At 43.2% G+C, this 14,428-nt stretch overlaps 1 protein-coding gene across 2 annotated transcripts in view; it reads left to right on the top strand.

Annotated features, from left to right (window-relative positions):
- Window positions 1–14,428, top strand: part of Gramd2b (GRAM domain containing 2B) — an 82,617-nt gene that overhangs the window by 19,066 nt on the left and 49,123 nt on the right. Inside the window, exon 1 of one of the 2 annotated variants that reach the window (XM_005069104.4) lies at window positions 5,188–5,528. The exons of the other annotated variant lie outside the window; for it this stretch is intronic. Coding sequence (XP_005069161.1) covers window positions 5,446–5,528 — 83 coding nt within the window. The 5' untranslated portion in view covers window positions 5,188–5,445. Of the gene's footprint in view, window positions 1–5,187; window positions 5,529–14,428 lie in introns of those variants that run through there. 2 annotated transcript variants of the gene reach the window in all.

Below are 14,428 nucleotides of genomic sequence, written 5' to 3'. Positions count from 1 at the left end.
TCTATAATTCTGTAAGCACCCCATTGGGAGGAAAGAAAACAGGGTCTTTACCTTCTAGAGAGTGTTGTGGGTTTTTGTCGTTGTTCTTGTTGTTGAACTCTGTGAAGATTACACTCATCTTTTAAAAGTGATGGAGGTTTAAATTTTGTTTAGTGTGTGGTAGGCAAGTTTCCCATTTCCCCAGTAAAATCAAGAGAAAGTACAAATATATGAAACAAGCTTAAGCAAAAGAATTCCAGCCGGGCGGGGTGGCACAGGCCTTTAATCCCAGCACTCAGGAGGCAGAGGCAGGCGAATCTCTCTGAGTTCAAGGCCAGTCTGGTCTACACAGTGAGCTCCAGGATAGGCTCCAAAGTTACACAGAGAAACCCCATCTTGAAAAACAAAAAAAGAATTCCAACTAAAGCTGGAGTGACTACACCTAAATAGTATTAAAACTTGGCATTGAACAAGATGGAATGCATGCCTGGTACTGTTAACTAGGCCAAAAACCTATGACTGTCCGGGTCATAGGCCCCTGGGGAAAACCTAGTACTATTATTGTTCTAGATGGACTTAGTAATAAACTGTCCCCTAAGTTCTTATCTCTATGCCTATAGATAAGTACATCTCTCGAGCCTCACAAGAGAAGCTCCTTTTTGCAGTAGATAGCAACTAATACAGAAGCCAAGAGCTGTTCAATACACAGAGAATAAGAGACTAAACGTGCTCAGTTATGGATGGGATGTCTATATCACATCCCTTTTCCCCAGAGCTCAGGGATCGAAGTGGAAGAGGTGTCAGAAAGTTTGTAAGAGTCAGAAGTAGTGGACACCTGCAGCAAGACACGAAAGGGCAGTTGCACACTTGAGTCCACAGCAGCTGTGCTGCATGCACAACAGTTGTACAAGATCAAGCCAGAGAAAATTCCAGCATGGGCCTGGGAAGGGCTCATGAAGTTCCACCTGTGGTTATGGAGTTGCTAGCAATTGATGGTTGTCGGGAAAGGATGGGTCTTCTTCAGGGGTACAGGCATAGAGCCTCAGATGGCCCTATAACCATGCACACTGGCAACATTAAGTAGACTCAGTGAATCTTTAAAAATCAAAAAGCAAAGCAAAGCAAACAAACACACAAAGTTGGGAGGGAACAGTGGAAGGGGATGGGCAAGAGCTGAAGGAGGTGGAAAGGGGATGAATCTGATTAAAACACATTATATAAAATTCTCCAAGACAAAAAAAATAAAAGAAATATAAGCATTAAAAAGACAAGAAAATAAGTTGACATTGAGTCAGAAGACTTTGGTTCAAGTACCAGGTCCTCTCCTCACTAGACCTAAGAGCCTGGATTCGACCCCAAACCAGTGTGGAATTCACCTGTATGCCCTTAGACGCCTTCCCATTCACAAGCTGTGGTCAATAACATTTACCATTGAGATAATAGGCAAGTGTTTTAAAACATAGAGCAGATTTTAATTTATTGCTTATGTGGTATACTAGCTTATCGTTTCTATAACAAAATAACTGAGATAATCAACTTACAGAGAAGGAAAGGTTCCTTTTGGCTCACAGTATTGAAGATTCTGGTTCACAATGCATTGGGCCACTGTTTTGGAAGTTGCTAAGAGAAGTGTAGTGTGGAGGGGAAGCATGCCAGAGGGGACCACTCACCTGGTGGTAGCTGGGAAGCAAAAGAGAAAGCAGGAAGAGCCAGCGTGCCCGTAGTCTTGAGAAGAGGCCCCTGTGACCTAACTGAATCCCATGAGGCCTTATCCCTAAGGATTTACCATCTCTACAATCCTCCTGAGCTGAGAACCACACTTTTTAACCCATGGGCTTGCGGGGGAACACTTATTTAAACCATGGCATGTGGCATCATTTGTTTCATCTTTGAGGCGGATTGAAATGAGGGCTGAGAGGTACTTAAACTGAGCCTGGTGAGCACAAGCCTCTGGAGTTCCATCCTCACGTGAGAGCTCAAGGCGAGTGGGGCTCCAGACCCTGCCTTTAAAGCGCGAAATGCACAAGCAATTAATTTATACTTTTGAAAGTGTAAAGAGTGCTGAAACGAGGAAGGCTTTGCATCGCCTCTTCTGTTCTCACGGAACCAGATATTTCCTAGTGGCTTTGAACTGCCCTCTGCCCGTTTTCCTTTCAACACAGGCAGGAAACATGGGTTTTGTTTCATCTCTAGGCAGAAATCTTGAGTGATTAAACGTCCCAGTATACACTATTACCTGGGTTGGGAAATACTGGTTCAAAATCTTTCTATTGATTTGAAATGTCTTGTTATTTCAAAAGCGCCACAGCAGATGCTTCCATGGCCCATGAGACACTCTTCCACTGTAAAGGCTGTGTTCACCAGACCTTCTCGTTTAATATAATAAAGCATCCAAAAGTGATTAGCCTCCAGTAACATTTCTCAACTTTGATTCTTACAACTTTTCTTTAAATGTTAAAATTAAGCTCTCCAGTGTCACTGGCACAGTTCTCTTACTCTCTCAAACTCTTCCCAATTTCCCCTTCAGATAACTGACTGTAATTGAAAACAGGGATGGGCTGATAAGTGTTTCTGGGGTAAATTATTATAGAGCCTCCAGTTTTTATTTTGAAAACTCATAGGCACCTTCCAAATTGTACCATTAGACTGTGAGTAACAATACTGGCCCGTAAAGCCAGTTAATGCACAATCACACAATCACATTGACTAATAAATATACACCCTGCCACGTTCTGTGTATTAGGTAACCATTTGGTCACACACCACGACCACACCTCTACTCAAATTTCCAAACTCATTCTTTGAACTCTGCCCTTGAGTTTGGGACAGATGCACAGTGCATCTGACCAATGCTAGGTAAAGGTCAACATTTGACCAATATTCTAAACTGTCTGAAGCTTCTATCTCCAAAAAGATGAGTTTAGAGTTTTCTAACAGAGCTATTTCAATAACTGGAAGAACTATGAGTCAGAATTCTTCTTTGATATTAGAAAAGAATTTAGGTTTCCAGAGGCCTGAAGGAAGAAAAGTAATGAGTTTCATATCAGCGTAAGGTCAAAGCCTCTGAAAACACATCTCAAGCAACATCACCTGCCTCTGAACTACATATAAGACTTCTTTGTCAATTGACTGATGCTACATTGCAAACACTGTGCTTGACTTAATTACATGGTAATTGAAAGATAACTTTCTGTTCACTGCTGGTGGGGGTACAAATTAATACAGCCATTGTAGAAATCAGTTTGGAGATTTCTCAAAAAAAAAAGAAATAGAAATAGAATTACCACAGGACATAGTTATTTCACTCCTAGGCATGTGTCCAGACAAATCTACCACAGAGACATTTGCATCCCTATGTTTATTGCTGCTTTATTCACTGTAGCAAAGAATTAGAACCAACCTCATTGTCCATTAATGGATGAATGGATTGTGAAAATTTTAGTGCATGCGAGTGTGTGTGTGTGCACATGCACGCATGCACACATGTGTGTATTGAAATACTACTCAGTTCTAAAGGAAAATGGAATTTTAAAAATTGTAGGAAAATGGATGGATTTAGAATTCAGCAAGGGTGTCTGGGCCCCATATTGAGGGGCCATCTTTCTGGACTCACAAGCTAATCTAGCTTCGTACCTAAGAAGGGAAGTATAAATTGAGGAAAGAAACAGGCTAGAGACAGAGATAGAGTCAGGAGGGCTGCCAGTGAATACCAGGATGAGCCCCAAGTTTATTACTCAAAGCTCCTATGTACCCCAATCAAAACGGGGGAAGGAAAGACACTTCCTTACCAAGACACAAAGAACAAGCAGGGTAATTTTGCCTCTTCAACACCTGAAACATCAAGTAACCATACCCTGACTTAGGTATTCTGTTGTTTAGACAGGATAAGCATCACCACACCTTTGGCCAAACATCCTGTTGATCTACATCTTAGGCCAGACATCTTTATTGTTTCACCTTGAAAGAGCAAGGGCAGGTAAAAACTCTATGACCTTAAGTCAAAATGAAATGGAGTCAATTCTGTGGACTGCCACACAAGGTCACAATCTCAGAAAAAGAGAGAGAGAGAGAGAGAGAGAGAGAGAGAGAGAGAGAGAGAGAGAGAGAGAGAGAGAGAGAGAGAGAGAGAGAGAGAGAGAGAGAGAGAGAGAGAGAGAGAGAGAGAGAGAGAGAGAGAGAGAGAGAGAGAGAGAGAGAGAGAGAGAGAGAGAGACATTTTTACCTATTTGTCATGTTTATAAAAAAAACAATAACTGGAAGAAAAACCAACTAACTGTTTGGTGGTGTAATTAAAACTTAGCAAGTAAAGCAAAGCAGGTTTTTTTACACCGGGTACTTTACCCACAAGCCACACCTCTATAACCTCCCCTAGCTCTGCCTCACTTACAGTCATACCGCTTAAGTCCTAATCTGAGATGCTAAAGAGTATTTTAGCGCTCTTTAATTCCAGCTGTAAAACTATGCCTGAATACTTAACCCTATTCACGCATCAAGACGGGCCCGACCACGGCTTTGCGGAACGCTAAACACACAGAGCACCCTGTGGCCCAGCATGCCTACTTTTAGATAAGCACCCGAAGGAGTGGAAGCAGGGACTTGATCACTGGTACGCAGATAGCAGCATCATTCAGAACCGTGGAAGGTGGGGCGCCCCCTAATGTCCATCCGCAAACACACGAAGGCACATCTGCTATGGAAGATGTGTACATGATAATGGAATATTAATCAGCCAAGCCACACCCGCCAAGATTGCTAACGAGGTTTCGATGGTTGTTTCGCTGCCTCCCCCATCTCTTACCCACCGAAGAACTAAACGGGGTTCACAAGGTGACCCCTACCTATTACTTTTGTTCCTACCTGACAAACCGAGGGGCTCTATTGTTAGCACGGAGAGGCTGTCCTCCCCCCACCCACCCCCGCATGAGGTTAACACCCTGTTTGGATAAATTTCGGCTGGGCTGAGGACCGTCCCGCAGGGGACTGGTGTGAGCTGGCGACACTCTGTGAGGTTCACTTCCTGCCCAGTATAATCCACCCCCAGCCCCCGCGGGCCCCGCCCCCGCCTTCCCATCCCCCTCCCCAGATTACCCGCGGGGGTTGGGGAGGGGGGGGGAGATATAAACTTAGAGCAGCAGGCAGCTACTGCGTTGTCTCATTAGGCAAATGTTTCACCTGCTTGGCCAATTAGCGTCCTCTCCCAGAAAGACGAGTTCAACAGGTTTCCATTTGCTCTCCCTCTGCCTCCTGGGTTGGGGAAAAGGGCTGTCACTTTGCTTCGACCCTCCCCTTCCCTCCCTCTGGGCTCTTCCAGCAGGCTCGGACCAATCGCGCCGGCTCCAACGTGTCCAGGTTGGCGGCCCCGGAGCTCCGCCGCCTGGATGCGCAGGGCTAAGGTGCCAGAGGGCCGGCAGCGGGGAACCCCGAGTGGGGAGCCGAGTCCTGGGGTGAGCCCGGGACGCGGCCCCGATGACTGAGCTCCAGCAAGAGGTGGAGGACGCCAAGCCCGCCAAAGTGCTCGGCAAGAGAGAAGGCAAAGTTGGCCCAGCCCAGTAAGTGACCTCCGGGGGGACGCGCCCAGACCGAATTGTTAGCCTGCGTTCCGATGGGAAGGGCTTTCTAAACTTCTGCACAGACGGCTCTCTCTCTCTCCCTCCCTCCCCTCCCTCCTCCAGCTCTTTCCCCTTCTCCCTTCCCTAATTAAAGAATGCATTGTCTATCTTGAAATCCAGTGGTGATGAGAATCACTGGATCCGAAAGCATAATTGATGTTTTCTAATCCCCAAAAGAGTTCTGGGGAGACTTCTCAAATCTTGGAGCCTTGTCAAGCGCTCATGCTAATCTTTGCTTCAGTCCTGATATTTCCGAATTATATCTAGGGAGATCCAAGTGTCTTTGGTTAGTGGATGTCATGTGTTGATCGCTTTCACAATAACGTGTACTTTATTTGACTTAGAGCTCGTGGCTGGCTCTCAGAGCTCCTCTTCACTGTTTCTGCATAAGAAGGAAGTAGTTGGAAACAAGTATACTTAATCTTTCCCTCCAAATCTGAGCCCTTACTCACACACACACACACACACACTCACTCACACACACTCACACACACACACACACACACCATTACAGTGTTGTGAAGGAACGCTGAAATCAGACAAAAACACTTAAAATACTGCTGTGTCTATGCTCCTAAAGCATTTGCGTGCGTGTTGGATTTGCACATTACCTGACCTGTATATTCTTAGTCGCACTGAGGACAAATATTTCCATCACAAGGGTACATTCTGCAAGGACACTCTCTTTTCCTTTCTTGGGCTACTTTGAATGCTTGTTTAATAATCCAGAGGTGTGGTTTTTAACTGATTGCTATTCTTGTTCCTCTTTTTAAAAAAAAAAAAGTCTTTCACTATTGCTGATTTGCTCTATCTCCATCATGTGTCAGAGCCTAACACTGCAACATTAACTAATGGCACAATCAATATCTAAGTAAACCCCCTTTTATTTCATGTTATTAAGTTGCTGGTGAGCCTAGTATGTTCTATTGATACTACTACCAATTTCTAATAGTGAAGTCTGGGTCTATGACCATCATGTAGGCATTTTGTTGTTGCTGTTTTTGTTTGTGAATCACAGCCTTGTTCCACATGAGGACTCTCATATATGACTGCAGACTCTAGATCAGCGTTTCTCAACCTATGGGTCATGACTCCTTTGGAGGTCCAACTACCCTTTCACAGTGGTTGTGGAAAACACAGGTATTTACATTACCATTCACAACAGTAGCAAAATTATAGTTATGAAGTAGTGATGAAGATAATTTTGTGGCTGGGGGTCACCGCAACATGAGGAACTGTATTAAAGGGTCGCAACATTAGGAAGGTTGAGAACCACTGCTCTAGATTTATCAATTGAGTTTACGTGGAAATTTGGGAAGAAGAGCTGTTAGCCGTTATGATCTGTGGTTTCAAGGCTGTGGCCATACTGTCTCCTAGGTCTCTGTTCCCCTGACCTGTCTTTGCTGTCCAGTGTCCAGCACCTTAAGCTTATGTCCCTGCAGTTGATCTTACTGAAAAGGTCAAGAAGTGGTATATTTCCTATTCATTTTGGTGAAGGGAAAAGGTTGTCAGAAGTGAAACTTCTATAAAATATGGTTTTTTCTCACCCGCAAAATAAAATCCTAACTGTATAATAATAATTCAGACCCATGATCCGGTGTGATAGTACACACCTTCAATCTCAGTACTACGGAGGCAAAGGCAGGAGAATCTCCATGAGTTGGACGCCATCATGATTTATGTAGCAAGTTCCAGGACAGCCAGGGCTACATAGAAAGACCCTGTTTCAAAACACCAAAAACTAAATAAATAGCACCTGTTTCCTTGGTTCTCTGTCATGTTTATATGTACTTTATTTCTCTTAAGAAAACTCAGTACGGATAGCCCTTTCACCATGTTATAGACATTGTCTGTGATTGGAGCACTGAGTGGCAGAAGCGGGACTAGAGAACCTGGGTCTCAAAACTCCTAGTTTCACCCAAGGCAGTCTGTATCCAGCTAAACAAGGAATGATGACTCAAGTTTACCGAACAGCTGTCAGGCTTTGAAATCTTCATGTCCCAGGTGTCTGGATCCCCAGATAAGGCTAAGCTTCGGATTGATTGAAAACTCACCTATGGCAGTGATACAAGTTTTGTTCACTCAAAGCTTAGGTGTTAAGGACATACTTTCATAAAAAGTAATAAGCCTGATCACACTGAAGCTCCAATGCAGCCTTTCCTTTGGAATAATCCATTTCACAGATTCATTTTGCCAACAAGTGCAGTTGTACAGTTGTGTGGTCAGCTCAAAGATGAAGCGGACAAGGTGCCATAAAAAGTTTGACCTCTAACGAGATCTTCCATGGAGTCAAGATTTGCCTCTTGCCAACTTTGGTAAAATGTGGCAAAATTTGTTAGCTTAGTTTGTACCTACAAGGTAGCATTTTCTGGGCCAGCCAGTGTCACTGTTGTTTCCGTCTGGATTTTAGACATTTTCTTTTGAGCCCTTCAACTGTTGCTCTGTTGTCAGGATGAGAGATAAAGAGGGAATGTCGCCGTGGGGGTATTTGTGATAGGGTCACTTGGAACCTTTTTAGCTTAGCAGATGCTTGTGCTAACTCCTGTGGGCTTCCAGGTGTCTCAGTACTCATTTGTGGGAAAGCATTGGAATGGCGCCCTAGCCGTCCCACCTTGCGCCTCCTAGACGATAATAGTGGGCATTGCTGAGAATGCCGGCTATGTGAGAGCGAAGATGCTCAGCACTGGACACTCATTTGCACTTAGACTGAGCTAGGCATCCTTGTAACTCCATTTTGCAAATAAGAGCATCATAGCTATGAGGAGCTAAGCAGGATAAATACAGCAGCAGCTCAGATTCCAGCCCACATCCCCTCTCTCTAGATAGAAACACTGGACGGTAATTTATCCCTGGTCCTTAGTTCCAGAGTCTGTATACCAGAGTGGCTGTCCATAGCATACCCTGAAACACATAGCCTTCTGTCAAAATTTTAAGGTCCTTCTAATTCTGGACACACATAGGCCATCTCAACCCCTTTCCTAATGTTAGCCACCTGTACATCACTTAGAGTGAGGTAGTCATACTAGTAGCCCTGTATTTAAGAGGTAACATGTAGCGCAGCCATGTTCATCCCAGAATTGTTCACGAAAGTTAAGCTGTAGAATCAGCCTTTATCCATTCATGAATGAAGAGACAAAGAAAATCTAGTCCATATGTGCAATGGAAAATGTGGTGTAGGGATGCTATCTGGCTTCCAAAAGGCAGGAAATCCTGTCATTTGGGACATGAATTAACCAAGAAGATGAATGCTAAGGGGAATAAGCCAAGCTCAGAATGACAAATACTGTATGATGTCATACAAGTAGAATGATAGTTAGCCAGAGTATGGAGTGGGAAGGAATGGGGAGTTGTTGATGAGACCAGAGTTCCGGGACTGACAAGATAGCTCAGAGTGTGAAGTCAACTGATGATCTGACTTTGATTCCTGGGTCCCACATAGTGGGAAGAGATGACTGGCTCCCAAAAGCTGCCCTCTGACCTCCACATGTGCCTCGGCAACCACATGCACAAACAAAATGATTGTAATTTGTAATAAAGAGGACAGAATTTCAGATAGATGGCAAGAATAAATGTGAGATATGTTGGGTAGCGGTGTAACCAAAATGACAAAAATAATGTATGTTTCAAAGTAGAAAAATATCAAATGTCTCATCCTAAAAAATGATAACTAAGTGATGTTTGGAATTTGTTAATTAGATTGATTTTGCCCATTCCTTGTTGTGTGTGTGTGTTTGTGTGTGTGTGCATGCCCCATAAATATATGTAGTCATGATTAGTCATTTTAAAATATTAAGGGGGCTGAAGAGATGGTTAAGAACACTATCTGCTCTTACGGAGAACCCAGGTTTGGTTCCCAGAACCTCCCTGGTAACTTGCAACCATCCATAGCTGCAGTCCCAGAAGGTCTGATGCCCTCTTCTGGCCTCCACGGGCACCAGATACATGCACAGTACAATTACATACATGCAAGCTGTGCACAGAATATAGGAATAAATACATTTAAACTACTAATTAAAAGCTAGGGACAATGGTAGCTCAGCAGCAGGCTGCTTGAATAGCCTATGTGAGGCCCAGCACCAGAAGTAATAATAGAGAAATTAAATTTTGAAAATGTTCTTACAAAACTAACAGAGGAGACAATATACAGAAGGAATAAAGAGCTGAATTGTCTCCATCCAGCCCCCTCCCCTCTGCTCCTTGCTCCTTTACACGGAGTTTTTTTTTTTTCTCTCTCTTTTATTCCCTAGAAATCAACTCAAATTTTCCTTCTTTTCAACCTTCTGCCCATCCCTAGCCACAAACATTCCTTCCTTACCAGGGCTCACCTTGTACACACAGTCAGTTGATGGGATTTAGCTGTTGCTGTTATAATAATTATTCACTGTTTATTGAAAGTTTAGTTTGTACCAAGTGCTGTTGTAAATTGTTGGCATATATCAACCCACATGCTACCCCCTAGACTCTCTGAGGTGTCTTTACCCTAAGTGGGTAAGTGTTATAAACTGATTAAATTTTTTCTTCACTAAATTTCTCAGGTGTTTATTCAAAGTGACCTGTAAGTGGTCACATTTAATATGGTTTGCTGATGAACTAGGCAGGCGGAGACCTATGGCTCCCTAATTAGGAAATCTGGCCAGCTTATACCTGACATTCAGCTTGACTGTGTCAGGGGGAATGCCACATTTTCATTGTGTGAATCAGACTTTCTGTCAGCTATTTTTAGATGCATTTGCTTGCCCAATAGCTACTACTTATGCAGTCATTGTGCTAGGCATTGTAGCAATTGACTCCTACCACCCAACTGCATATATATATATATATACATATATATCATACACGTGTACAGACACTCATATATAAATAAAATTAAATCTTTGAAATTTTTAAGTAAAAATGAGTAACTTGTAGTAAGAACTGCCTATAAACCTTTACTGAGCTTTAAAATTTTTGTTACATTTAAATTTGATGTGTGTGTGTGTGTGTGTGTGTGTGTGTGTGTGTGTGTGTGTGTGTTCGTCTCTAAGATATCAACTTTGACAGCCCCAGTGTAGTTGCTAGTTATAAACTTTGGTGTAGGAATTAAACATTATAGTGCATTAAAAGTACAAAAAGTATACTGGAGTGTAGTCATCAGTGGTGGGGACATGAAGTGGTAACCACACCCATGTTCTGGCTTCAAGTATTGAAGCTAGCTATAGTGAGCGCGACCGGCTCTATGGCTGGCCTTTTAAACTGGGACACAGTCTACATATGGGATATATTACTGAATGTGGGAGTCAAGAAAAATTTGGCAACAGCCATGGGTTTCCCAATGAAATGACCACAGTTAATTCAAAGTCAAACACGTGATGAACCTGAGGTGTTTCTCGACACGTTGCATTGTCAGTTTCTGCATCGCCCTGGTTCTGAGCACGGAGCAAGTACACTTTGTGGGGTGCACGCTGTCTCAGCACAGAATGGGAGCAAACCCTGCCTGAAACAGCATCCCAGACTGTTCTCCATCATGGACTGTGGTGATTGCACTGCACATGCAAAGTTTTCTGCTCTTCCAGGAAAGTAAGGGTTCAATTATGGATAACAGACTTTTTAATATTTTCCTAGCTTCACTCCCTGCCCTGTATCATATCAGTATATCTTTGGACTATAATGTTAAAATGTTTGATTTTTAGAATGTTTACGTTGTGGACCTGGGCAGATGGTCCAGACTTACTGACTGGTGTCAGTGCCTATATGGTAGCTTACAGCCTTCTGTAACTCTAGTTCCAAGGGGACCTGACGCCCTCTTCTGGCTTCCAAGGGCACTGCATGCATATGATGTACACATATTTTTAATTTTTTAAAAAAATTGTTCAGCAAATTTTGGTCTGGGATTAATACAGTGTATGATATGTTCCCAAACACACTTCTGCTGAATTTATGCCAAAGAGCATTCTTCTCATTGACAATTATCAAATCAAAATGTCTGTCAACTCTGAAAGACGTCCTTTGACTTGTAGTACTTGTATCAAATATTCGGCCAAAATGTAATGCTTTATATTACAATAATCAAGCACACTCATCACTAAGAAATAGTAAAATTATACATATAACAAAGATTGTTTGAAAACACATTTCTTTTTTAAAAAACACATTTCTTTATGATTTATTATCAGTAACTTTCATTTGTAGGCCTATTTTATATACCTGTGTACCCTGGATCATGTAAAAACTTCTTGCTGGGAATGTGAAGACAAAGGGTTGCTGCTGCAATTAGGGTCAGAGCCTATTGATTGGTAGAGCTAGCAAACCAGGCTCAATCACCCCACCTCAATAAGCTAAATTTAAAAAGCCAAAGTAAGCTGGGCAGTGGTGGCACACGCCTTTAATCCTAGCTCTCGGGAGGCAGAGGCAGGTGCATCTCTGTGAGTTCCAGGTCAGCCTGGTCTACAGAGTGAGTTCTAGGACAACCAGAGCTGTTACACAGAGAAACCCTGTTTTGCAAAACTGAGGGTGGAGAGAGCCAAATAAATAGTGAAAACGAGGAAAGGGAGATTTGGCAAGATGGGAAGACAACAAAGGACCCCAAGGATGCTCTCTGCCAGGCCACCTTTGGGTCCTGGCTTAGGGTTCAGAGTTCTGCATAACTGTGGCCCTACTCATCACTGACCCCTCACCGCACCCCATTGTTTCCTGAATGGTGATCTGAAAACTGCACATCTTTCTGGGAGACGAGGTCCCCGCACGGCTGCCCCGGGGACTCAGAAACCTTCCTCCGGCATGAGATCCCAGGGTTATCCCATCTCTTGCAGTCCATTGTTTCAGTTGTCTGTTGGCCAAAGTGAGAGCGTGTCTTTATCACAGCTTGTTCCTGTCAGAAACTTCTGAGGTTGTAAACTGGAGAAGTTGAGAAGCCCAATTCCACAAGAAAGGCCCTGGCAAAGTACTGGGTGGCTAAGCTTGAAGTTCATCGCCTGTGTTGTATCAGCTCACTTTAAATGGGGACCGTAAGATGTGTGCTCTGCCCAGGGCTGATGTTTCCCAACACTTCATAAACTGTAGCTGCGTTGGCATATGCTAAGTGTGTCCCATGGGGTGGGGGTAGGAGAAAGATGCAATGCATAGTAAGTAAATTGTCAAAGTTCAGAAGGTTTAAATTCTTCCGGTAGCATGCAATGATCTGTTTTATGACCCTGACAAGTCTCTGATGGCTTTTGACTTCGCATTTTCTATGCAGAAATGCGCATTGCCATGTTTCTGTGGCACCCAGTTTCTTTCAGATATTAGCGATTGGTTTTTATTGAAGCCATTGCCCTGTGCTCTTACTCGGGACACCTGATCCTTGAACCCTGGCTCATGGCACTGGGCCTTCCTCTTGCCAATTCTTAGTCTTGACCCGCTAAGTTTTCTGCATGTATTAAATCCAACAAAAGGTCCCCCATTGCCTTGCTTATCTTTTGCATAACTTCGGGCATATTACACTTCTTCTAACAGAATAAAGCAAGTATTTTTCATTCTATTGTCATTTAAGGCCATAATCAAGCGTTTTGTTGTGTTGTGTTTTCTTGTTTTCCTACAATGTTGAGTTCCAAATGGACATACAGTCTTATATTGTGCGATGATGGGGACACACTTGGAGAAATGGCACTGTTAGGTAAGTTCACCCTAGTGTGAACATCAGAGAGTGAACTCAGACCAGACTGCTGCACACTTGTTCTCGTAATGGTCTAATCTGTTCCCCCTGGGGGGGGGCGCTTAGTGAAGGAGACAGCAAAAGATTAAATTCAGCACACAAGAAAAAGTGACACAAGGACTTGTTAAACAGAGGGTGTAACCTGCCATACTGACTAATCTTCATATATATATATATGTATGTATATATATATATATATATGAATGAATGGGTAAATTTGGAGAGAATAAAAAGCATAGCAGTAAATTTTTTAAAAAGTTTGTTTTCATTATCAAACAGTATGTACCCTATAATAGTATTACTGTGCTTTTATACAGTTGGCCCTACAACTAGTTCCTTTGTACCAACATCACCATAAACAATTCACATGGCACATCATGATGCCATGTTATAATGCTGTGATGTCACAGGAATTATTTTATTTCACTACAGCAATTTTCTTTTTTCCATTGTCATGGGTATGTGCCGTGTGTGTGTGTGTGTGTGTGTGTGTGTGTGTGTGTGTGTGTGTGTGTGTCTTTGCAGGTGTGTGAATACATGGGTGGGTGTACATTTATATGGGTGCCCATGCATGTGGAGGCCCAAGTTTGATGTCTGGGATCATCCTCAGTCATTCTTCCATCTTATTTAATAAAGGCTCTCTATCAAACCCAGAGCTTGCTAATACTGCTAGTCTCTCTGGCCAGCTTGCTCTAAGGATCCTGTCTCTGCCCTGCGAGGTGGGACTTACAGATGGCCCACCACACTTTCTCAGCACTTCTGTGGGTTCTGGGGATCTGAACTCCAGTCCTTGAGCTTGGATGCAAGTGCTTTAACCACTGAGACATCTCCTGAGCCCTCTAGATCCTGTATAGTCTTGTGGACTACTGTTATATATGTAGTATTTCGTTGACCAAAACAGTGTTATGTGACGTGCGACCAGATAAAAAGTTCTGCACTGGGTCAGTGGTTGCATGAGGCTGAAAGTGATCACACAGATCTGGACAGGAGAGCTTAGTAAGTATCAGGCATCACTTCCACAGCCCACTCTTTCTGAATTTCTTCGCAGCATAGTTAGTTACCTACACAGTGATTGCACTGTTCTAACACCGAACAAAACCACTGGAATGCAACTGTCTCATGGCGTAGCTAATACACTTCTGAGCTCGGTGGAGGGAGAGGTTCCCAATGG

This window comes from Mesocricetus auratus, unplaced genomic scaffold (genome assembly GCF_017639785.1).
Source record: "Mesocricetus auratus isolate SY011 unplaced genomic scaffold, BCM_Maur_2.0 Super-Scaffold_6730, whole genome shotgun sequence".
In the NCBI taxonomy this organism is placed as follows: Eukaryota; Metazoa; Chordata; class Mammalia; order Rodentia; family Cricetidae; genus Mesocricetus; species Mesocricetus auratus.
This window is presented reverse-complemented; position numbering and strand designations above follow the sequence as displayed.